The sequence below is a fragment of the Macaca nemestrina genome, chromosome 7, assembly GCF_043159975.1.
Source record: "Macaca nemestrina isolate mMacNem1 chromosome 7, mMacNem.hap1, whole genome shotgun sequence".
NCBI classification, from domain to species: Eukaryota; Metazoa; Chordata; class Mammalia; order Primates; family Cercopithecidae; genus Macaca; species Macaca nemestrina.
Genome location: NC_092131.1, coordinates 7,731,953 through 7,757,712, shown reverse-complemented (window position 1 = coordinate 7,757,712; position 25,760 = coordinate 7,731,953). Strand labels below are relative to the sequence as shown.

General features: G+C 42.6%; 1 protein-coding gene across 3 annotated transcripts in view; it reads left to right on the top strand.

Moving 5' to 3' along the window:
- LOC105467426 (Enah/Vasp-like) overlaps positions 1-25,760 on the top strand; it is a 174,940-nt gene that overhangs the window by 27,416 nt on the left and 121,764 nt on the right. The window contains exon 1 of one of the 3 annotated variants that reach the window (XM_011717022.3): positions 19,103-19,273. The exons of 1 other annotated variant lie outside the window; for it this stretch is intronic. In XM_011717022.3, the coding sequence (XP_011715324.1) occupies positions 19,251-19,273 (23 nt within the window). In that variant the 5' untranslated portion in view covers positions 19,103-19,250. Of the gene's footprint in view, positions 1-19,102; positions 19,274-21,316; positions 21,468-25,760 lie in introns of those variants that run through there. One more of the 3 variants, XM_071099611.1, reaches the window with a different exon arrangement.

Sequence of the window (25,760 nt, the reverse complement as noted above, 5' to 3'; positions counted from 1 at the left end):
CTGAGGCAGGAGAATGGCGTGAACCTGGGAGGCGGAGCTTGCAGTGAGCCGAGATCACGCCACTGCACTCCAGCCTGGGTGACAGAGCGAGACTCCATTTCAAAAAAAAAAAAAAAGAATAAATCATCTGACATGTCTTGGAAGTTAGTAGTAGTTAGCATTTTGGCTAAGATGATTCCAAATATTTCTTTTTTTTTTTTTTTTTTTTTTTTTTGAGACGGAGTCTTTGCTCTGTCACCCAGGCTGGGGTGCAGTGGCGCGAACTCGGCTCACTACAAGCTCCGCCTCCTGGGTTTACGCCATTCTCCAACCTCAGCCTCCCGAGTAGCTGGGACTACAGGCGCCCGCCACCTCGCCCGGCTAGTTTTTTTGTACTTTTAGTAGAGACGGGGTTTCACCGTGTTAGCCAGGATGGTCTCGATCTCCTGACCTTGTGATCCGCCCGTCTCGGCCTCCCAAAGTGCTGGGATTACAGGCGTGAGCCACCGCGCCCGGCCCCCAAATATTTCTTTATATAAACATACATACAGATAAAAGCATAATCATAATGGAATAACTATGTTTACTAACGTTTGTGTACTGGTTCTGGGATGAGCAACTTTATATGCATTATGTCATTTGATTCTCACAAAAAGCCCTCCAAGATACATAATGTTGCTTCATTTTGCTCAGGAGGAAATTGGTGTTTAGAATAATGAAGTAAACTGCCCAAGGTCCAGTAATGGTCTCTGAATCTCAAGACTATGCTTGGTCCTATTACACTATGTTGTATATAATATTATGACGGTACATAAATGAAAATATACTGTATATGCTTTTATATTTGCTTTTTTATTTGATTTGTGGAAGTGTTTATTATACAAGTCATAATTTATAATAATTTTCTATAATGTTTTTACTCAACAGTAGTAATGTTCATACAGTTAGTGAAGGTTTATATTTCTAGTGACTGGTACTCTGTTGTGTCTACCACACATTATTTGACCAGTCCCTTGCCAATGGATATTTAGTCTTTTGCTATTTGAAGTCACATAGGAATAAATATCTTTGTGCCCTTTTGGTTTTAACTTTATTCTGTAGTGATTAAGAATACAGATTCTGGAGTCAGGCAGCCTGAATTTCAGTGTGATCAGCTCTGCCACTTTTGAACTATGTGATCTTGAGCAAATTACTTCTCTCTGTCCCTCAGGTTCCTCATTTATAAAATAAAATAACCAGACCTCTTTGCCATTCCCTCGGGACTAAATCTGCTCACACATATAAAGTATGTAGAACAGTACCTGAGACATAATAAGTGCTCAATAAACAGCACTTTAGCTTTTAGCTGGATGTGGTGGCTCCTGTCCATAATCACAGCTATTCAGGTGGCTGAGGCAGGAGGATCACCTGAAGCCAGGAATTAGAGACCAGCCTGAGCAACACAAGATGCTGTCTCTAACACTTTTTAAAAAATTAAAATAAAACATGTCAGCTTTTATTTATGGTTGGTGGTGGGAATTCTTCCTTTGAAGTGCCATGGATTGCTTCTGCAGAGAGATGTCTGTGGACCCCTGGAGCTTACTATGAAGAGGGCATCACCAAGGCGGGGGTCACTCTCTTCCCCTGTGAGGCCATCAGCACAAAAGTTTGTGTTTTCTGGGATCAACAGATGCCCTCAGGGCAGAAGGGGCTCTGTGCTCATTTGTCTTTTGGGGAACCCCTGTTTTTCTCTTTAGTTTTTGCCTAGTAATTCCTTACTGTCTTCACAGCCATTTGAAGCCTTTAGAAGTGCTTTTGTTTGCTTGCTTAACTGTGTTACCTGACATTTTTGGTTGTTTTCACTAGAAACTTTGATCTACAGCTAGTCTACCAGTATTGGAATGGAATAGGAAGTGTGAACCCCGAATATCTGAGACAGGTCTCAGTTAATTTAGTAAGTTTGTTTTGCCAAGGTTGAGGACACACACCCGTCACACAGCCTCAGGAGGTCCTGATGGTGTGTGCCCAAGGTGGTCGGGGCACAACTTGGTTTTATACATTTTAGGGAGACACAAGACATCAGTCAATAAATGTAAGATGTACATTGATTTTGTCCAGAAAGGCGGGATAAGTCAAGCAAGGATGGGGCTTCCAGGTTATAGGTAGGGAAGAGACAAACTGTTGCTTTTTTTTTTTTTTTTTGAGACAGAGTCTCGCTCTGTCACCCAGGCTGGAGTGCAGTGGCGCGATCTCTGCTCACAGCAACTTCTGCCTCCTGGGTTCAAGCGATTCTCCTGCCTCAGCCTTCCAAACAGCGGGGACTACAGGCGCATACCATCATGCCCAGCTAATTTTTTTGTATTTTTAGTAGAGATGGGGTTTCACCATGTTAGCCAGGATGGTCTGGATCTCCTGACCTGGTGATCTGCCCACCTTGGCCTCCCAAAGTGCTGGGATTACAGGCGTGAGTTGTTGCATTCTTTTGCATTTCTGAAGATGAGGTTTTAATTGCTGTCACTGTTTAACATTTAGCAGGACCTGGTGTCCTTTTTAACCTGGGAGTCAAAGCCCTGTAACTCAATGTCACGAGTACTTTAAAAGCACACAGAAATATACATGGATGTACTAACCTTAATTTTATTATTTTTTATTTTTATTTTTATTTTTTGAGACAGAGGTTTGCTCTTGTTGCCCTGGCTAGGGTGCAATGGTGTGATCTCAGCGCACTGCAACCTCTGCCTCCTGAGTTCAAATGATTCTCCTGCCTCAGCCTCCTGGGTAGCTGGGATTACAGGCATGTGCCACCATTCCAGGCTAATTTTTGTATTTTTAGTAGAGATGGGGTTTCACCATGTTGGCCAGGCTGGTCTCATACTCCTGACCTCAGGTGATCTGCCCGCTTTGGCCTCTCAAAGTGCTGGGAATACAGGCATGAGCCACCACACCCAGCCAATAACCTTAATTTAAAACAAATTTTTTTTAATCTCAGGTTTTTCCTAAGCAAACCAAACTCAATAATAATGGCATAGGAATTATTTTGATACAATGTAAAATATGTTAGACCAGTTACCAAAAGGCAAAAGAAGAGACCTTCTGCAGTGCACAGAATATTATGTTGGAAGAAAACATTTCTTTTAGACCTTTAAGAAAATGTTAGAGTATGGATGCAGTGGCTCACGCCTAGAATCCCAGCACTTTGGAAGGCCAAGGCAGTGGATCACTTGAGGTCAGGAGTTCAAGACCAGCCAGGCCAACATGGTAAATGCCCGTCCTTACTAAAAATACAAAAATTAGCTGCATGTGGTGACATGTGCCTGTAATCCCAGCTACTTGGGAGGCTGAGGCACAAGAATCACTTGAACCCAGGAGGCGGAGGTTGTAGTGAGCCAAGATGGTGCCACTGCATTCCAGCCTGGGTGACAGAGACTGTGTCTCAAAACAAACAAACAAATGTTGTTAGCATCAGGCTACAACAAACAGAACTCAAGGGAAAAAAAACTTTTATGAGCTGAAAATGAGTCGAAGGAGGGCAGTACTATTTCACACCTTTAAAAAGGGGAGAGAAAACCGAAGTGGCAAGGTGCAATAAAGGTTGAACTTTGGGTTAAAAAAAAAAAAAATTAAAATCTCTTATCATTTATTAAGAGTAAATCAATCCCTTGAGAAAATTTTATTGCTCTAGTCAGTTCTTTAGTGTATAAGTGTTCTTTTTACATCAAACTCAGTCTCTAGAAATACTATTTTAATTTCTCTTTAATTTGATCATATAAAAGTTTTGTTTGTTTTAATAAATCCTCTTATTGTGACTTACATACACCATTCATGACATGCTTAGACTTTCTGGTTTGTCCCAAATGTCCCTCTTTCTTAAATAACCAGTCATTTTCTAGGACTACATTTACCATTCAAGATTGTTTCTCATATAAAATTATTTCTCTTTAAGCTTTCTTTCCAAAAAAATGCCTCTTTATTTCTGTAACTTTCTTTATATTTCTCTTATTTCCTGGTTCCTTTTACTTTGTTTTATATATAACCTTTAAATAAGCTTTGAATTAGACAAAAATTGTTCACCTTTTTAAACAGGACACATGTGTTTTTTAGAATGTTTTCCTACAATATATTTTTATTGGAACATACCCAAATAATGAAATATCTATTATTTAATTTAACTTTAGATTCTAAATTATGACAAGTTTGTCTACAAGTATTTATCCCATTACATTTACCTGATTATTTTATTCTAATCATTTAGCTAGATTACTTATGAAAACTACCACAATCATCATTTAAAGATGTGAAGCTTGCCATTGCAAAATTATAACTGAGACAGTGAAGAAGATGTGACCTGACTCCATCTTGCTTCTAACCTCCAAGCTGTCCTTGTTCATTGCTGAGCGTAGGCCAAACTGACTTTGGGAGGAACTTAGTTGATAGTTTTGAAATAAAGATGATTAACAGTCCTTTCCCAAAACAAACCTCCTTACTGCCTGTGGACTAGACTGCCTAAAGCCATAAGACTAGAAGTTATGGTAATTTTACTAAATAATTGAAGATGTAGCTATTTTCATTAAACCAATATCAATATCTTATTTATTAAAAATTATACAAGCAAAGATCATTCTGTTTTGAGCTGGGTTTATAGTTTTATAACCCCTATGCCAAATTTTGACACCTAATATTATTTGGCAGGGATAAGTATGTCCTGGTCCCTCATGCATCAGAGGGTGTAAGAGAAAGGAGAGACAGCAGAAGTAAATGGAGAAAACATAATTCAATCAACTGAGAAGAAAACTTTTGCTCAAAAAAAAAAAGACAACGTTCTAGGAGAAAAACAAAAAGGATGAAGGCCTTTTAAATACATACACACACACCTTGGATGTTAGCTTTTAATTAAACTGACTTTTAACCATTGAGCTTCTTTAAAAAAACATTTTAAATCTCATTACCATATTTCAGCTAGCACAAATTGCTACTATTGCAGAAGTACCAAGCATCAAACCAGAAAGGGCTTGATTTAGGAACCAAACCCAGGCTGTCCTGGTGGAAAAAAAAGAAGGCAGAATGCTTAGTTATGGAACTGCAGCATGGGTCAACAGCCATTACTCTTTCAGTTTGGCCTGGCTAGCAAAAAGGTGGCCATGTGATGTAAATAAAGTACTTTAAGTAGTCAAAAAAAATCTTTCCTTTTTTTCCCCCCTTTTGCTGGCCATTCTTCTCCCCCCACACCACACCACTTTTGTGTGTGTTGGAAGTGAGGGAGTTTTAGCCACTTCAGAGGCATTGTTCCCCATAATTTGGAACTTTCCTTCGGATTTGATCAAGTCGGATAGAGTTGATGAAACCCAATGGGAAAAAGACTGAAACAACAACAAAAACAGAAACAAACAACAACAAAACAGTTAATTAAAACAAACAACGGCACAACTTATACGATTATTGAATGCTGTAATGGTAAGGAGAAAATAAAACCAGCTGGTTGTTAATCTTTTTTTTTTTTTTTTAGACGGAGTTTTGTTCTGTCACCCAGGCTGAAGTACAGTGGTGTGATCTTGGCTCACTGCAACCTCCACCTCCCATGTTCAAGCAATTCTCCTGCCTCAGCTTCCCAAGTAGCTGGGATTATAGGTGCCTGCCACCACACCTGGCTAATTTTTTTGTATTTTTAGTAGAAATGGGATTTCACCATGTTGGCCAGGCTGGTTTCGAACTCCTGACCTCAAGTGATCCATCCGCCTTGGCCTCTCAAAGTGCTGGGATTACAGGTGTGAGCCACCGCGCCTGGCATATTAATCTTAACTTTAGCCAAGACAAACCCCAATTCAGTTACTGACCTAGGGATGGGTCTCAGTCTGAAGACTGCTCTGTGCCATCCAAGAAGCAGGAAAAAACTCAAATTCGTCTTCCCTGTTGGAAGCGAGCTCACACTCCATAAAGGAGTTCCTGCCTTCCCTCATGGAAGCAGGAGAAACTTGCCTTCCTTGTGTTGGAAGCAAGTAAAACATCCAAAAAAAAAAGGAGTTGTATAGCAAAATAAACTTTAGATCTCATCCAGATTTTGGGAAATCAGAGATTCTCTGTAGGAGGTGCTTCCAGGCCTCAGCAAATTGTCCTGTTGGTTTGAGCCGTAAAGATAGCTCAAGCTGGTACAAGCACTAATAGGAGATTTGTCAAAGGTCAGGGGCACCTTCACTCAATCCCTTCATGGTTACTAAAATGTGAACTCCGAATATCTGAGACAGGTCTCAGTTAATTTAGAAAGTTTATTTTGCCAAGGTTGAAGACGTGCACCTGTCACACAACCTCAACAGGTCCTGACAATACGTGCTTAAGGTGGTCGGGGCACAGTTTGGTTTTCTACATTTTAGGGAGACATGAGACATCAATCATTATATCTAAGATATACATTGGTTCCCTCTAGAAAGGCAGGACAACTCAGGGAGAGGGCTTCCAGGTCACAGGTAGGTGAGAGACAAACGGTTTCATTCTTTTGAGTTTCTAATTAGGTTTTCCAGAGGAGGCAAATCAGATACGTATTTTTCTCAGTGTGCAGAGGAATGACTTTGAATAGAATGAGAGGCAGGTTTGGCCTAAGCAGTTCCCAGTTTGACTTTTCTCTTTAGCTTAGTGATTTGGGGGGCCCAAGATTTATTTTCCTTTCACAGGAGGAACTCTGACTTTTTAAAAAAAGATCTGTGCTGCTGTCTTATCTTTACTCACATCATGGCACTCATGAAAAATGCTAATGTTTGCATGATATCCTTGGGAACTAGATGCAGCTGTTTGCTATGGGAGTGACTGGCCAAGGGGTCTGAGGCTCTGATCTCAGAGGTAGCCAAAGACTCAGTGTGTCGGCTTGCCTTACTATTGGACGCACTCCAGCAGGGAGGTACAGCTTCACAGGATGCATTCATGAAAGAGAACTGAACTTCCAGCTAAAGGAGATAGACACTTTCAGAGAGAGAGAGAGAGAGCACAGCACGCACAGCTTTCCTAGTTGTTCTGCCCTCCCACTAGTAGGTGTAGGGCAGAGTTTCTCAACCTCAGCCCTGTTGACAGATAATACTTCGTTGTAGAGGGCTACCTGTACATAGTAGGATGTTTAGCAGCATCTCTGGCTTCTACCTATTGGATGCTAGAAGCAACACCCAACCCTTATTTCCCGGTTGTCACAGCTAAAAGTATCTCCAGACATTGCCATATGTTCCCTGGGGCCCAGAATCGCCCCCAGTTGAGAACCGCTAGTGTAGGGCAGTCAGTGGTTCTCAAACTTGAGCATGCATTAGAATCCCCAGGAGGGCTTGTTAAAACAGTGCTGGTTCTCTCCTCCCTGCCTCTGATGCACTAATTCTGGGGCGGGATCTGAATTTTCTTTCTTAACAAGCTCCCAGGTGATGCTAATACGGCTGGTGGATGACCCCACTTTTGAGAGCCACTAATGTGAAAAAGAAACACTTGAGTTAGAAATCAGGGCACTTCAGTTCTAATTCCATCTCTGACTGTGATTGTGTGACCCTAGGCAAGGTGCTGCATTTTTCTGTTTCTTTGCTCAAAGTGAGGAGATCAGACTGACACTTTTCTTAGGTCACTTACCATATTAATGAAATCTATGAAACCCTCATGTTCTTGCGTGTAACACCGTGGTTCTCAAGGTTTGGTTCATTCAGTGCCTGTTCTGGTGTCTGAAGGCAACTACTGCTTTACCCTTCTTTTTCTTCTGTATGCAGTATTTGCTTTAGGGTCCAAGAAGGAGTTGAATGGCTTGAGAAGGAGGCTTAGAAAATAATCAAATGCCCATTTTTTTCATGGTAGTATGAATATATCTTTTAAAAAATAACCACGTTTTCAAATGTAGTCAGTCACGTAACAAATCGCAGTGTGGCATTAGGAATCCATGGGACGGTCTTAATCAATTTGTCCTTATACCTATTAATTTAAATACCATGGTTGTAGGTTGGGTGTTGGGGCTTTTTGTAAGAAGGAATGTAAGCAACACTGCAAGACTCATGAGATGAAATGCAAATAGAACTTTTTGAAACTAAGAAGCAGTGCTGGCTGGACGCAGTGGCTCACGCCTGTAATCCCAGCACTTTGGGAGGCCAAGGCAGGTGGATCCACGAGGTCAGGAGATTGAGACCATCCTGGCTAACACGGTGAAACCCCGTCTCTACTAAAAATACAAAAAAAAATTAGCCGGGAGTGGTGGTGGGCACGTGTAGTCCCCTCGGGAGGCTGAGGCAGGAGAATGGCGTGAACCCGGGAGGCGGAGCTTGCAGTGAGCCGAGATTGCGCCACTGCACCCCAGCCTGGGCGACAAATCAAGACTCCATCTCAGAAAAAAAAAAAGAAGCAGTGCTATTTTAGATGAGGGAAAAAACACTGCTTTGTATGTTTTAGTAGGAAATCAGAAATAGAGAAGGCCTGATTATCAGAAATGGAATGTGAGAAAGAAAAATTAGCTTTTTGAGGAAACAAAACACGTTTATCTCCTGTAAGACTTCTTCGATTACAACTCTCTTAGGCATATGTTTGTGCAATTTCTTTTTGATTGTATCTGCCTTCCCTCTACCTCCTTCTCCAGTCAGAACATGTATTAAATGAAGGTTTTCATTTTTAGTACTTGTAGATTAGGAAGGGGTTGCATGGTCAGCATTGGTACCTAGACTCCATACCTTAGGCTCTGAAAACATGGGAACCTACTACTTCTCTTTGAGAACATACCCGTGTGGCCTCATTTCAGATGTGCATATTTATTCCCCTCCTTGATCTCCTTACCTTCAAAATAAAATACCTTCCATCTTGCCTTACCAGTAGATGCTTGAAATTCCCACAATGTTCATTCATGTAGTCTTCATTTCTGAAGCCCTCACTGGACTAGTCCCCAGAAATTGCCTTCCTTACTTAGTTTCTTGAAAGACACTTTAACATGCTAAAACGTTTGGAATCCATTCATTGTTTCCATTTTTTTAGTCCATTCAATTTATTTATTTGTTTATTCAGTCATTCCAGTTCCCTAACCTCTGGAAAATACAGATGTGAACAAAACATTCTTAGATTAATTAGATTTCTTTTTTGACTTCATATTACTGTTGATGAAAAGAGTCAAACTGTAAAATATTTTAGGAGTTTTATTTTGTGCCAAATATGGGTGACCACGGCCAATGACACAGCCATGAAAACATGTGCCCAAGGTGGTCGGGGTACAGCTTGGTTTTATACATGAGACGTCAATCAAATACATTTAAGAAATACATTGGTTTGGTTCAGAAAGGCAGGACAACTCAAAGTGGGGGTTTCCAGGCTGTAGGTAAATTTAAACACTTTCTGGTTGAAAACTGGTTGAGTTTATCTGAAGACCTGGGATTAACGGAAAGGAATGTTCAGGTTAAGACAAAGGATTGTGGATACCAAGTTTTATTGTGCAGAGGAAACTCTCAGACTTTAGAGAGAGCAGGTTGTAAAATGTTTCTTATCGGACTTAAAAGGGTACCTGACTCTTAGTTGTTTGTCTCCTGGATCTGGAAGGGAAGGAAGAAAAAGGGAAAAGAGGAGGTTGTCTATAGAATGCAGATTTTTCCCACAAGAGACTTTGCAGGGCAATTTCAAGGTATGGCAAGGAAATATATTTGGAGGTAAAATATTTTGATTTTCTTCCTTGTTATGCCAGAGTCACTCAGATTGGAAAGTAAGTCACAATATACAGGGTTAAAATAAAACCCATCTGATGAGAATTTATGGTTTGCAGGACATAACTCCCTAGAGCCTTTAGGTAGGAATTTGGGCAAGATAAAAAAATCAGAACTTGGTCCTCATTATTGTGCTAGTTAGTATGGGTTGGGTTTTTTTGTTTGTTTGTTTTTTGAGACGGAGTTTTGCTCTTGTTGCCCAGACAACAAGATCGTGCAGTGGCGCGATCTCAGCTCACTGCAACCTCCACAGTTTTCCTACCTCAGCCTCCCAAGTAGCTGGGATTACAGGCGCATGCCACCTCTCCCAGCTTATTTGTTGTATCTTTAGTAGAGACGGAGTTTCCCCACGTTGGCCAGGCTGGTCTCGAACTCCTGACCTCAGGTGGTCCACCAGCCTTGGCCTCCTAAAGTGCTGGGATTATGGGCAGCGTTGAGCCACTGTGCCCAGCAGGTTTTTTGTTTGTTTGTACCTCTGTGGTGATTTTGGTTTATGACTTCCAAGCATTTTTTATATTGGAAAGAAAGGGGTGACAGGGATGGGTTTGTGAAGATGAGGAAATTAGGGTTAATTATGGCAACTGCCCCAGAATAGCCAGAGCCTCTAGGGAATTTACAAAGCCTGTGAATCAAATGTTCCATTTTTCATCCTTAGGAGATCCAAAATTGAGGTCGTTGCAGAGAATGCAGAGAGGCACTGAAGACTGGAAGTTTTGGAAAATAGTGCCCTCCCCAACTTTGGATTTCAAGATGATTTGTCCTAAGAAAACTAAGCAATTATTTATGATTGACTTTATTCACTTGAAGATTTTTATGAAGAACATGTGAATGAGGAAGATACAAAAATGAGCCAGATAGGAAAAAATTTTTTATTAACTAGTTCACTGGAATAGATGATAAACTATGTTTAGATATTTTGAAGATTTTTAGAAATGTTATCTAAAACTTGGAGAAAAGGCAAAAAGATTATTGTGTGCCCTTTCAGTATCACTCAAAAGCATTTGTTTAGAAAGTCCACTGAAGGGACATAGAACATTCCCGGAGAAGGTAATTACTTGACTTACTTTTGACTAGAGTTTAGACTCTGTAAAGTTAGATATTAATTTATAGAAAATTGATGTTACAAATGATTCTTGTCCAGTAGACATTAAATGATTCCTGTTTTAATAGAAAAGATAACCTCAAAGATTATGGTTTCATTGCTCTGAAATGAAACATTAACCAGTTTTGTATCTAACTTTGCAAGATTAATCAACCTTTGACACATGTACACTAAATATTTTTATGAGAGCTGTGTTTTTAGCTTTTTGAAAATTAGACTTTGACATAATGAGTATGTGTTGAGCATATAAGCATATTGAGCATATAAGCATCTTGGATGGCTTAGACTATTGCCCAAGAGTAAAAGTTTGACTAAATTGACTATGAGATTCTATCAGCCCTGCATTCCTGTACTTGTGGGTGTTTATCCATATTCTCTTGGTCACTTGGATAGTAAGTTGCTCTTAAGGATAATCTAATTATGTGGCCTGGATGAAGACTTAGAATGCCTGCCTTATCAAAATCTCAAATGACACAAAGTAGAAAGGGATAATTTCTTTTGTTGTTGTTAATAATAGTTCTACTGTTGACTTGCATAGCACTTAAAATTTACGAAAGATTGGCATACCTGTTATTATATTTGATCCTCAGGATTTCTCTGTGAGGAAGCAGGGTAGGAATTATTATTTACAATTTATAGGTGAGTAAACTGAGATGCTGACAGATAAAGTGTTTTACCAAAGGACAGTCAGCTGTTAATGAATGGAGCTGGGACCACAGCCCAGCTAGTCACACTCCAAGTTCATTCAGCACTTCATGATGGAGCCAGGGTTCAAAAGGGATGTTGATAAGAACAGTGAATTGAAGTGGAAAAAAATCTAGTAACACTGAAGGAATAAATAGAAAATCCTGTACTCCAGCTTCATATACTTGGTATTGATTTACCATTGCTAACTATAATTTCGGCTTTTTTAGGTTATGGGGTCTGTTTCTGACTGTTGGAAAGGCCTGAAATGCGTCTGAATCTTCTTTGACCTCTTCTCCCGCCTCGGGTAGAACAGTGCTAGCCACATGGCAGGTGCCCAGTATATATTTCTTTATTGAATGTATGCATTTACTTTACATGATTTTATCTTCTTGATTATTCCTTTCTTCCTGGAAATACCTTCTTAATTAGCAAATTTCAGTAAATCAGGGTGACACTGGAGCAGCTTTACTTGCTTATTCAAAAGGGTAATCTGCCCTGTTATTTGATGCTTGTACTGGAAAGAGGACTGCTGACTTAATCTAATTTCATCTTTTTTTTTTTTTTTTTTTTTTTTTTTTTTTTTTTTTTTTTTTTTTTTTTTGAGACGGAGTCTCGCTCTGTCACCCAGGCTGGAGTGCAGTGGCCGGATCTCAGCTCACTGCAAGCTCCGCCTCCCGGGTTCCCGCCATTCTCCTGCCTCAGCCTCCCGAGTAGCTGGGACTACAGGCGCCCGCCACCTCGCCCGGCTAAGTTTTTGTATTTTTAGTAGAGACGGGGTTTCACTGTGTTACCCAGGATGGTCTCGATCTCCTGACCTCGTGATCCGCCCGTCTCGGCCTCCCAAAGTGCTGGGATTACAGGCTTGAGCCACCGCGCCCGGCCTAATTTCATCTTTTTATTAAATCTCTCTAAATCGACAAATCACTGATTGATTAACTCAACAGATGAACAATTCTGTGTGCCAGGCCTGGAGAAAGAATGGTAAGGATGAGGCAAGGGTCCTCCTTTCATAGAGTTAACACTTCCTTTGGCTTATGGTTCTGGTGGTAGTTTTCATTTTCTCTTGAGATGTTTTCGATTTTGGCTCTGTTTCATTAGTAATCTGAGAGCCACATGAAACAATTGAGTTGTGAGAAAAACCGTCTCTAAGACTTACTACGTATGACTAAGAATTGTTGTGCCTTGTGAAAGCTTAGGACTAAAACCAAGGTCAGTGCTAGTGGACTCCCCACAATTTCAAAATAGGAGAATTAGAGGATAGTGGCCCAGAATTGTAATGGCTTCCTTTTGAAGCTGTATTTGCATACCAAGCATGCTGTTATTACTTAGATTGTGTGTATATTTCTTGTCTGATGGAGGTTGTGGGGAGTTAAACCCCTCAGGCCTCACCTTCTAGCCATTCTAGTTCCGTCCCCAGGGACTCTCTTTGACTAGGGTCCCAAGACACATAATGAACGGAGTTGTTCAGCATAAGACAATGTGTGAACGTTTTTAAAAATGGTTATTGATTATGATAGGAATTCAGGAGTTTTAGAGATCAGTTGAGACTGGTTTTGGTCAGGAGGGAAACTCGATGGGTTTTTGAGGCATATTTGATATTAGCTACCATTGATTGTGGTGAATGTGTGTAAGGCACTTCACAGCATCCCCACAAAATACATGCTGTCTTCCCCATTTTAGGATGAGGAAACTGAGACTTAGACTGGTGAGAATTTGCCCAGGGCTTCTCAGGGAGATAGGAGTAGAACTGGATTCAGAATCATGCCTTTCCATAGCCACTTGTGGAGAGAAGGTGGAAGCACTATGGACCCAGGACCAAGGGTCCCCGGCCATTGGAAAGATCTTTGATTGGGCCATGAGAAAAGAATAGTATTTTTAGTCATGTTCATAGCTGATTTCCGTTTGTGGCTCCTTGTGTTTCATCTCCACACAGCACAGGTGGAGGTGATATGGTTAGGGTGCGGACTTAGTGCAGGACCATGCCGAGGGGCCAGGTTGGCAAGTTTGAGAGTTGGGTTGAAGCATAGAACGGTCAGATTGTGCAGGAGCCAAATGCCAAGTCTGGGGGCTGAGACTATTATGCAGGCAGTAAAAGAGAATGGTAGGTTTATTTTTTATATTTTTATGGTTACATAGTAGATATTTTTATTTATAGGGTACATGAGATATTCTGAGATAGGCAGACATTGTGTAATAACTAATTACAAATGGGGCAAATCGGGTATCCATCACCTCAAACATCTATCATTTCTTTGTGTTACGGACATTCCATTTATACTCTTTTAGTTATTTTTAAATGTACAATAAATTATTGTTGACTCTAATCACCCTATTGTGTTATCAGATAACTAGCATTTGATTCTTATTCATTCTAACTATATTTTAATAGTTAGATAAAATATAATAAGTCCCCTGCCCATTGGTTACCCATTAACATCCCCAACCCTTCCCAGTCTCTGGTAACCATCATTCTACACTCTATTCTACTCACAAGTTCAATTGTTGTAATGTTTAGCCCCTATTCTGATTTTTAATTTAAATTGAATTTTTAGCTCTCATTCTACTCACAAGTTCAATTGTTTTAATTTTTAGCTCCCAGAAATGAGTGAGAACATGTGAAGTTTGTCTTTCTGTGCTTGGCTTATTTCACTTAACATAATGACCTCCAGTCCATTCATGTTGTTGCAGATGACAGGGTCTCATTCTTTTTTATGGTTGGATAGTACTCTGTTGTGTATATGGACTACATTTTCTTTATCCAGTCATCTGTTGATGGACACTTAGGTTGCTTCCAAATCTTGGCTGTTGTGAACAGTGCTGCAGTAAACATGAGAGTGCAGATCTCTCTTCGGTATACTGATTTCTTTTCTTTGGGGTGTATATCTAGCAGTGGAATTGCTGGATCATATGAAAACCTTATTTTTAGTTTTTGAATTGTGGGTTTTTTAACTGGCAAGTGTGGTGGGATTGGTAACTGTGTGCAGGAAGGGAGTAAGACAGGCGGGAGATCAGGTGGAGGCTAGAAGGGTCTTAATTAGGGGTGTAGAAGTGAAACCAGGGAGAAGTGGGCCTCTGAAGACACTGTTGAAGTCCTCTTATTACCGCTCAGCCCCCCTGGCCATTGGAAAGATCCTTGATTGGGCCATGAGAGAAGAATAGTATTTTTAGTCATGATCATAGCTGACTTCCATTTGTGGCTTCTTCTCTTTCATCCCTACACAGCACAGAAGTGAATGTGCATATTAGTAAATGTTGAAATAGAGTTCTTTTTTTACTTGATTGGCACATTAGATTCTGTTCAGATGCTCAGTCCTTATTTTGCTGCACGTCCATCATGGCTGTGTGCCTACAGCCTAAAAAACTGGCAGAGGAAATGTTGATTGTAAGGTTTCAAGTCCACGGGACATCAGGGCCTTAAACTCTCTGTTTATTGGCCTCCAAGTGAAGTGTAATGAGATTCAGTACTAACAAATCATAAATTATTTTTCTTGGACAATTGACCATTTCATATGAAAAGACATGGGTTGCAAAACTAAGGTACCGGTTAAGCTAAGGACACTTGTTTAAAATATTCTCTTTTAGCTTCCCCACATTGTCAGGAACCCAGGGACATTTCCTGTTCATATTTGTGTTTGTATCTGTGTCTCCATGTTTGTTTCTCTGGAGAAGTCCCGGGCCCCTGACGTGTCCAGTAACTGCAGATGAGCATTCTGCCATGGCAGGAGGAACCACTGGGGGTAGGGATGGTATTCTTAGGAATGAAACTAGAAAGAGGAAGTGAATCCAGATTAACTAGGGTGAGTGTGACAGTTTGTAGCTGGGAGAGCCCCACAGATCATTAGCGCCAACAGGGACTGCCAGAGTCATTCGGGCCAGTGTGTTCAGGCTGAGCCTGTCCTGGTAGAGAGAGGGAAGGCCTTGCAGGAGGGACTCTAGGGCCCCTCCACCTTCTTCAGCTAGAACTATTCTACCTTGATCAGTTGTACATATTAGGGTTCCATGGAAGTATTATTTTTAAAAATAAGACAATTATTGGCTGGCCACAGTGGCTCATGCCTATAATCCCAACACTTTGGGAGGCCAAGGTGGGCAGATCACTTGATGCCAAGAGTTTGAGACTAGCCTGGCCAACATGGCGAAACCCTGTCTCTACTAAAAATAAAATAAAATAAAAATTAGGCATGGTGGTGCATGCTACTGGGGAAGCTGAGGCACAAGAATCACATGAATCTGGGAGGCAGAGGTTGCAGTGAGCTGAGATTGTACCACTGCACTCCAGTGTGGGTGACAGAGTAAGACTCTGTCTCAAAACAAAACAAAACAAAAAAAACTACTTATTTATTAATAAAAAAATTAGCATCTGGCTATTCTTTCATGGTACAAAGGGAAATTAAGTCCCAGAGTAGGAATGTGCATTATCTGAGCCTGAGTTGTTGGTGAATGGCTTGGAATGCCTTTAAAAAAAAACACAAAAAAAAACAAAAAACGCCAGGCACGGTGGCTCACGCCTGTTAATCCCAGTCCTTTGGGAGGCCAAGGTGGGTGGATCACAAAGTCAGGAGATCAACACCATCCTGGCCAACACGGTGAAACCCCATCTCTACTAAAAATACAAAAATTAGCTGGGTGTGGTGCGCGCACCTGTAATCCTAGCTACTCGGGAGGCTGAGGCACAAGAATCACTTAAACCTAGGAGGCAGAGGTTGCAGTGAGCTGAGATTGTGCCACTGTACTCCAGCTTGTCTCAAAAAACAAAACAAAAACAACAACAAAACACATTATGTGGTCACAGAAGTGCCTTTTTGAGCCCTATTGCAGACAGGAGTGGAGCTGAGTTTTCAGGAGTCACGGACCCTCACTGATATTTCTGTTTCTGACTCTTTGATGTTATCAAGTGGTTGAGGATTTCTAGCCTTTGAAGCAGAGTCAATTCCCATTTGGACCCCAATGCCATGTCAGCTGAGGTGTCTACCTCTCACTTCCTGGAACAGTTGAGGCACTTTTTTTTTTAGCCCTTGCAGGTCTCTTGCTTGGCAATGAAATTTGGGGATTCACCTGGCCAGCTACATAAAATAGCCCAAAAGGGTTAGTGTCCCACCGCCTCTGCAGGGCCACAGGCTGCCTGACAGTTTATCAAATGAGTCCTTTTCTGGAGGCAACCTGAGCTGGTTGGATCATTGGTATAAGGACACCAGGAGAGCATGTTGGAGTTAGCTCAGCCAGAGTCCATGTCATTACTCTGCCACTTATAGCTGTATGACCCTGGACAAGTTCCTTAACCAGTTTGGCCTCCGTCTCCTTATTAGTAAATTGGGAGAATCTCTTAATACTAGGCGTAAAATGAGCTTGGTGCTGGGATTTGATTTTTCACCATTTCTACCAACTGCCTTCTACCAGGACCTTATGAATTGCCCTGAAAGGTGCTGGTTATACCTGCAAAAGGAGAGTCCTGAGTCACTGGTGGAAAGCAGGCAGAGAGTCTAGAGGTCTCCACAAAATTAAATGAGCCACCCGTTGAGCAGACAGAATACTTCCAAGGAGTAGTAGTCTCTTCATGAGGAAGAACCACCCAGTCATCAGAGCTGTCCAGTAAGAGATCATCTTGTGAGATCATAAAGCTGATGAAGATATTTATATAACTTAATATATTTGATAGAGAACTTTCCAACTCCTACTTTATTGGCTTCTTGCAGCACTCCTATGAGAGAGGCACAGGCAGTATCAATATTATTCTGGTTTTATATAGGGTAAATCCAAGGCCCAGGAAATTTAAGTAGCTTGTTAATGATCACAGAGTAAGTGGCAGATCTGGGACTTAAAACTGAGTTATTTATTGACTTGAATATTTTGTGTTTGCTGTTACGATTCTGCCAAGAGGCTGCCATCACCAGAAGGTCTCAGGCAGAGGCTGGTCGGGAATACTGCAGAAGACATTTCAGATCAGCTTAGGTGATTGCTGTGTGGTTTGAGGGACCACAGGATTCCCCCAGACACCTCCCTCACTCATCAGTCTACCTCATTTGGCCTTTGTCACTGCATTTCTTTGAGTCAAGACCTGGACTCTCTTGCTTCTCTTTGAGACAGAGATAACTGTATGAAGAGTGATACATTTGTCCCAGAGCACCTTCGTGCGAATGCACGTACTGGATCACTCTTTTCCCTAATAAAAGCTGAGGCAAAAGAGGTTCATTCCACAAATCTTATGTGAATAATTCCTTTTCGTCAAGTGCTGTGCCAGGCATTGGGAATACAGAAATTAACTTCACACATTCCTGTCCTCAAGGAACTCTGAGATTTGCAGGAGAGGCAAACAGAATGTCAGATGCCATGCAGATGGCAGCCAAGGAGAGAGAGCAGTGAACCGCCCTGTGGGAATCTCAGCCCCTTGGAGAGGGAGCAGTGAGGGAGCAGCACATGGGCAGCAGCTCACATTAGGGAGCAGCGAAGAACCTTATCCAGCTGGTCCATGGGCCCGAGAAAGGAGGTCCTGACAGATTTTGGGAACTGTGAATGTCTGACTGAATTTGAGGGTTTGTGAAGAGTTTTAGTGGAAGAAAGAATTGGAGAAATAAGACTTTGTATGTCATGATGAGGCTTAAAAAGCTTTATTTCTTGAGCTGTGAGGAATTATAATGCAGGGTTAAACAGGGGCATCAAAATCAGAATTAGTAACTGGTCTTCCTTCTTCCACCCCTTCTCTAAAAATCAACCAGGGCAATTTTCCTAAGGCCAAAGCCTGAGTGAGGAACCCTGAGGGCATACCCAGGCTGCGTGGCTGGGTGAGGGGAAAGGGGCAGGTTCAGGCCACCTTTTCCAGGTCGATTATAGTTAGTGACTGATGACACGGTGGTGCAAGGGAGAGAGAAAAAGTCAAGAGTGACTCACAGGTTTTTATTTGAGATCTGTCTTGCTTATTTCACAAAGAGTTGCAACCTGAATGCTGAAGATTTTCCTTCATGGCAAGTTTCAGAATACAGCCTCAGCTCATTTGCCAAATCTTGCCAGCCTGATAAACATTTCTCTTTTGGGGGCTGGCATCTCGTTTCCTTTTTCTTCTCTTCTGAAATGATTATAGCAATTTTTGTACTTCAAGGAATTGGTGAGAACCTGGTACATATTATATACTCGATAAATGAATAATCAAATTAGATCAGTAATAAGGAGTGACATGTAAAGTCACGCTGGTCATGGTAAAGTGGTGGACATAAAATGTGACTTTTGTGATTCTGAAACAGATTATGCATTTGTGCTAAAATAATGTTTGATAATGGAATGGTAAAATACAGAATTCTGCAGAATTTTTCAGTACTTACGTTCACGTATAATGTTGGTCATGCCTGATCTTACAGCAGCAGCAGCCACAGGAAGGTGAGGTAATTAGGCAGATCACAGCGGAACAGGTTGCAATCACATTCCTTTCAACCTTCTCTCCTCTCTCCCCAACCTGCACAGTTCTGGTGGGGGGCGGGTTGTGTTACATGCTTTACCCAGGATCCCAGGCATGCCCTGGGTTCGACTTCTTTCTCTAGACTAATCCAGTTCCCAGCCTGGAGCCTAAGCATACACTGCATTAATCAGACTTGCTGGAATGATCACATGGTTTTCTAGCTGCCTCCCCTGTTAGCTGCTGCTTGTCAGCAGCTGGCGGAGCTGGAGGCTGCAGGCCCCTGTCTGCAGAAAGCCTTTTACTTCAGAATATTGGGGGGTGTGGAAACCCCGCCTCTTTTTTCTGCACTTTGCACCATCTGACTAACTAAATGGTTGTCCTCCATACCAAAAAGACTACCACACAATCTAAGGAAATTGGCTTTTACTAGGTCATGTTTGCATTTGAAGAATTCAGGTATGTTCTGGGCTTTCTACATCAGTCTGCTGCTGGCTTTTTGTTCTCGCTAGGTTTTTGCTGTGTAATGACAGCTTAGGCTCTGGCTGGTTCTCACAAAAAAAGCAGGGTTCTTTTCAGGGTATGGTGGGGTTTATCCCGGTCATGGGGGTGGGAGGTGCAGAGGTGGTGCAGGTCAGGGGTGTTTACTGTGTGCAGAAGTGCAGCGTGGATAATTGGTCTGATCATGTGTGAATTTGTCCAGGACCCCACCTTGTGCCTTATTTGAGCTGCTGTTGCTGGTGTAGAGTTATGAATACAGAATAGAAACTGGGTGTCCAGGATGAGTCTCTTGCTATCTTTTGTTTTTCTTCCTTTGTCAACTCATGCAGTCTACTGCTCTTTTTAAAAAATGCTCATTGTAGCAGTGAAGGTGAAAAATTCTGCAAGTCTGTCTGCATAGTTGAGATTTGGTTTTGGCTCTTCTTGTCTTCATTATTTTTAGTAGTAATCTCATCGCTGGGCTGTTTTCTGGGAAGTGCCCTGATAGTGTTTTGTTAACAGGGCTCTTTGCTTTCATATGCTTTTCAGCTGCTGTAATTATTAGTGCTCCAAATTAGATCTTTTGTGAATCTTACTCCCTCTCTCTTCTCCAGGAATCTATGCCTGGATATAAATAAATATGGGAAGGGATGTTCCAATAGAAAGAGTTTCTAAGAAATGAAAATAAAGGAGGCAGAATGGGAGGGTCATCAGATTCTTCTTGTGCATATTTCCACCTCTCTGGAACATATGGAAGAGTGTGTGTGTGCGCGCGCACTTCCGACCTCTGAAAGCTTCTCATTTTTCAAATGCAATTTTTGTGCATTTTAGAACTCAACATAAATTCCATATTGATGGGCAAAGAGTGATTGTGCGGGAACCTCAGTTCTACCTCTGCGGGTCTTTTTTGTTCCTGCAAATGTTGCTGCAATAGACATTAAAACAATAAGAGAATGACCACCTTTCATTCTTCTGAGAGAAGACTACAGACCTGTTAGCCAGTCAAGGGAGTAGATAAGAGGATGGTTAGAACTCCACAAAGAAAAGTCAGACCATAAAGGTTGTCCCCTGCCCTTTTCAGTAAACTTGATGCTGTGGATTCAGGAAGTTATCCTTTGTTTAACCATGTGTCTCTGCATTATTTCTAATGGCCTGGGTTTGCAACAAAGAAATTCTTTCTATGTGGCAGTGTGCTCTGGTGACATGGACCCCTGCCCTTACAGAGTGACCAGAACTTTTATAATAGCCCCATTAGATGACTAACAAGAATTTATATGTCTGGCATGTTACAGTAGATAGGCCCCTAGGGGAGTGAATCAGGAGTCCTGGGTTCTAGTGTCTGTTTCAAAAGTAGCTTTTGTGATCCTTATGAGAGTTATGGAAGCGTTCTGTAATTTGTAGAAAGCAGCACAATTGCATAGTTCACATTTTATTGTTAGCATTTACTTTAGATGAAGTACCCCTTATCTACCCTCTTGAACAGAGCTTGGAGCCTTTCATTACATTTCATGGTTAGGGAAGAGGGTTATGTATCAACACATCCACTCCCATTGTGGTGGGCTTCTAATCTAAGAGTCAAGAGCTGGGTCTGATGAGGTGGGAGGGGTTGAATTAAATGCCGTTGCACTGATTGAGGAAAAGGGGCCATCATTATGAAGGGTAGACCACAAAGGGGAGGCCTGTTACCTCCTGCCTCAAGCTTTTGCCTAAGCTGGCCCTGAAAAATTTTAGTGGAGGTGACTGCATATTTTCACTGCTGCATGGTGCCAGACAAATGGCTTTCTTCTCTAGTCACGGAGTTTGTGTCTGTGGGGCCCGGTGATCATGGTGGGGCCACACAGGGACTGTAGAGGTACCTAGCTTTTTAGCTTAGTTTAGGGGGTTCTCTAGCTTTAGCATACAGCAGAATCCCTGGAAAGCTCATGAAAACTCGGATTGCTGTACTCCACTCTCAGAATTTCTCATTGAGTGATCTGGAGTGAGGCCTAAGAATCTGTGTTTCTAACAAGTTCACAGGTGAGTCTGATGCTGCAGGTCTGGAGACCAGACTTACCACCATTGGCTTAGGAAAAGCAGAAGATTGGCCTTCATGGAGATGGGAAGTTTGAGGCAAAGGCAGGCTGGAGGTATGGGTAAGAAAAATTGAGCGCAGACAGAAGCAGTTCAAGAACAGGTAGGTGAACCATCTGTCACCAGGGGAGGTCTTGCAGAGCAGTAAGATTATAAACCAAGTTCTTTATTTCTTTGGGATGAAAATCAGAGAACTTGGTTTATAATCTCGATGCTGCTATGAACTAACTTGGGCTTGGCAAGTCTCTTGATCTTTCTTAGTGTCAACTGAAATGGGGAGAGTGATTCTCACCAAAAAATTCCATAACACTGTTAGAATTTAATGGGACAATATAAACTGTATAAAGTATAGCAGTTATTCCTACATGAATATAAAGGGAGAAGCACATCCTGGGGCCAACTCCATCAGGTTATCCACACGTGCCATTAGGCCTTGTTTGTGGACACGCCCCTCCACACATCCCCAGCCCTGAGAGAAAGAAGAAGGGCCACATTCTTTTTTTTTTTTTTTTTTTTTTTTTTTGAGACAGAGTCTCACTATGTCACCTGGGCTGGAGTGCAGTGGCACAATCTCAGCTCACCGCAACCTCTGCCTCCTGGATTCAAGCAATCCTTCTGCCTCAGCCTCCCGAGTAGCTGTGGTTACAGGCATGCACTACCACGCCCAGCTAATTTTTTTGTATTCTTAGTAGAGACGGGGTTTCACCATGTTGGCCAGGCTGTTCTTGAACTTCTGACCTCATGTGATCTACCTGCCTCGGCCCCCCAAAGTGTTGGGTTTACAGGTGTGAGCCACCACACCTGGCTGGCCATATTTGTTTTTAAAAGGAAGTCTGATTTTGACTCAGACGCATTTACTTATTGGACTGTGAATTCAGGAGCAGAATTCATGCAAACAAGAGAATCCTGTCTTTGTTTCCTTGGTGCCTGCAACTGCTTGATGCACGGTAAGACTTTAATAAGCAGTTGGTACAGTGCATTTTAACCAGAACCTAACAAGGAAAAGTAAGCAAGCTATCTAGCTAGCTCAGCACAGTCCTGAGGTCGGTGTCATGGTGCCACCTGGGCTGTTTTGTTTGCTAGTTTAGGAGAACATGTGGAAAAGCTGATAACTGACCTCCTGAGAAAAATGTGGTGTCCTCAGCACACCCCAATTGCTGGAGTGCCAGAGAAGTCATCACGTTTCATTAAGGAATCCCTGCAGATGATCTCACTCCACAGCGCACTGATGGTTGTCATGATTTACGGCTGCCTGGGTCCCAAGCCTAGAGAGTAATAGGAGCTTTAGCGGTCGGTCCAGTGTTTTACAGCTGCCTAGGGGAATTTTGCCTGCCATTGCCTGCAAGACTATTGTTCTACCACCAGGCAAGCTGTTCTAGCTGGCTCTTGGGGTAGACACAGGTCACTGTCCTTTTGCCTTTTTTATTTTTTATTTTTTTTTATTTTGGGGACAGAGTCTCGCTTTGTTGCCTGGGTTAGAGTGCAACGGCGCGATCTCAGCTTACTGCAACCTCTGCCTCCCAGGTTCAAGCAGTTCTCCTGCCCTAGCCTCCTGAGCGGCTGGGATTACAAGTGCCCACCACAAACCCCAGCTAATATATTTTTTTTTGAGATGAAGTTTCGCTCTTGTCTCAGGTTCAAGTGCTTCTCCTGTCCCAGCCTCCCAAGCAGCTAGGATTACGGGCATGTGCCACCATGCCCAACTAGTTTTGTATTTTTGGTAGAGACAGGGTTTCTCCATGTTGGTCAGGCTGGTCTCAAACTCCTGACCTCAGGTGATCCGCCTGCCTCAGCCTCCCAAAGTGCTGGGATTACAGGCATGAGCCATCGCACTTGGCCTCCTTTTCCCTTTTTAAAAAGCTGTCTTAGATTTCCTTCCTTACTGAACTGCAAGTTTTAAGTAAACATTTGCCTGTTTCTACACACCACAGAGACTGTCTTGAGCATTTTGTGAAATATCGTGTAGTTTTCCTTCTACCTCTGGACCCAGAACACTGCGTACGTTTCCTTACCACCCCAGAATGAAGAGTTTTAAGTGTAACTTTTTCCCCCATAGTCTGTCAAGTGAGACTGGAGCCCAAATCAGAGACCTTTGTTTCTCAGAACTCCTGATATTTGACTTATTCCGATCTATTTCCAGGAGGAATGTAGTGTACCAAGATCTAAAATCCACAATTGCTATTTGTTAGTCACGTGAAAATGGAAGTTACTATTTTGAGTCTGCTTTATTTTTAAACAAAAACATCATGGAAGGGTTTGAAGTTCAAACTCTAACCAGCTTTATTAATTCAAATTTATATCTAGTCTTGGGAAATGTTATAGTTTTTCTTGCCCTTTCACTGGAATATTGAAACGAGTCAAAATGAGTACTACTGGGGAAGACCTGAAATTGGCACGGCTAAAGAACCATCCAAGTGTCAAGAGCCCAAGCCAGCTTGGTCTCTCTCATTTTCCAGGCTCCTGTGGTACCTTGAAGAAACAGATGTTTAGTACATTGATCTGAGCTGAGGAAGTAAGTCTTAGATGAACAGGAGGTAGAGACTGGGCCAGGCCGGGAAGGGGAAGGAAAAGAACCTTGATCATTGAATACCTGCTGTGTGCTAATCACTGCTGATTGCTTTGCCCAAGGTAACTTTAACTCACATAATGAAATGGACTCTCTCCTGCATACCACTCTAGCCAAGTGGGCCTTGTGCTCCTCCTCCAGACCTCTTCACTGGCTGTATCTCTGCCTGGATTGCCCTGCCCCCAGGCAGCCATGTGGCTTTCTGGAGATGAAAACACAGTCCACATCAGAACTTGTCCTAAACTCTGGCCCATATATCCATCTGCTTGTTTGATGTCACTACTGGAAGCCTAATTAGGCATCTCAAACATGTCTAACACGGTTCTCCAGCTCTTTCCTATCCCTTCTTCAGTCTTCCACGACCCAGTCAGTGGCAGCTCCGCAACTCGTTCCTTCTAGTTGTTTAGTCATTCTTGACCCCTTTCTCCTACTCTCCACGTCTCATCTCTCATCCATCAAGCAGTCCTACCTGCTCTGTCTCAGAATATATACCAAATCCAACCACTTCCTGCTGGCTCTGCTACCACAAGCCTGGTCCAAATGCCAGCATCTGAATTGCTGCAGTAGCATTGTAACTGCCCTCCAAGCTTTCTGCCTCGTTCTCGAGTCTCAGTTTTTCACCCATTTTCCTTTTTAAGATAAGAAGTCAAATCATGTCACTCCTGTTCTTAAAGCAGCCCGCCCCCAACCCCGAGTAACTTCCCATTTCACTGGGAGTGAGAGCCCAAGCTCCTTTAATGGCTTGCCAGGCCTGCTCAGCCTGGCCCTCTTATCGGATTCCATCTCTAACAGCACCCTGTCTCCTCTACACCTCTCTAGCCTTACCAGTTTGTGCTGTGCCTTGAACACACCAGACTGCCTCTTCCTTGAGGCCTGTGCACTGACAGTCTCTGCCTGGATTGCTCTGCCCCCAGGTGGCCACGTGGCTTATGCCCTGGTCTCCTCCAGGCCTTTACTCAGATGTTACCCTTAACTTTTTAATATCCCTCTCCCCACAGTGGGCATTCCCTTTCTTTTTACTCTGCTTTATTTTTTGCCAGGTCACATATCACCATCTATATACTGTGGATTTAAATTTTGTATTTGTTATTGTCTGCCTCCCTCAGCGGAACCTAAGTGCCACAAGGATAGGTTTTTAAAAATACACAGCTTGGCCGGGCGCGGTGGCTCACGCCTGTAATCCCAGCACTTTGGGAGGCCGAGGCGGGCGGATCACGAGGTCAGGAGATCGAGACCATCCTGGTGAATACGGTGAAACCCCGTCTCTACTGAAAATACAAAAAAAATTAGCCAGGTGTGGTGGCAGGTGCCTGTTGTCCCAGCTTCTAGGGGGGCTGAGACAGGAGAATGGCGTTAACCCGGGAGGCAGCGGAGCTTGCAGTGAGTGGAGATTGTGCCACTGCACTCCAGCCTGGGCGACAGAGCGAGACTCCGTCTCAAAAAAAAAAAAAAATACACAGCTGGCAGGGCGTGGTGGCTCATGCCTATAACCCCAGCACTTTGGGAGGCAGAGGCGGGTGGGTCACCTGAGGTCAAGAGTTCGAGACCAGCCTGACCAACGTCAAGAAACCCCTACTAAATACAAAACACATACAAAATTAGCCGTACATGGTGGTGCATGCCTGTAATCCCAGCTACTCAGGAGGCTGAGACAGGAGAATCACTTGAACCCGGGAGGCAGAGGTTGCAGTGAGCCGAGATCGCGCCACTGCACTCCAGCCTGGGCAACAACAGCGATGCTCCATCTCAAAAAAAAAAAAAAAAAAACAGCTGTGGCAGGGCACAGTGGCCCACGCTTGTAATCCTAGCATTTTGGGAGTCTGAGGCAGA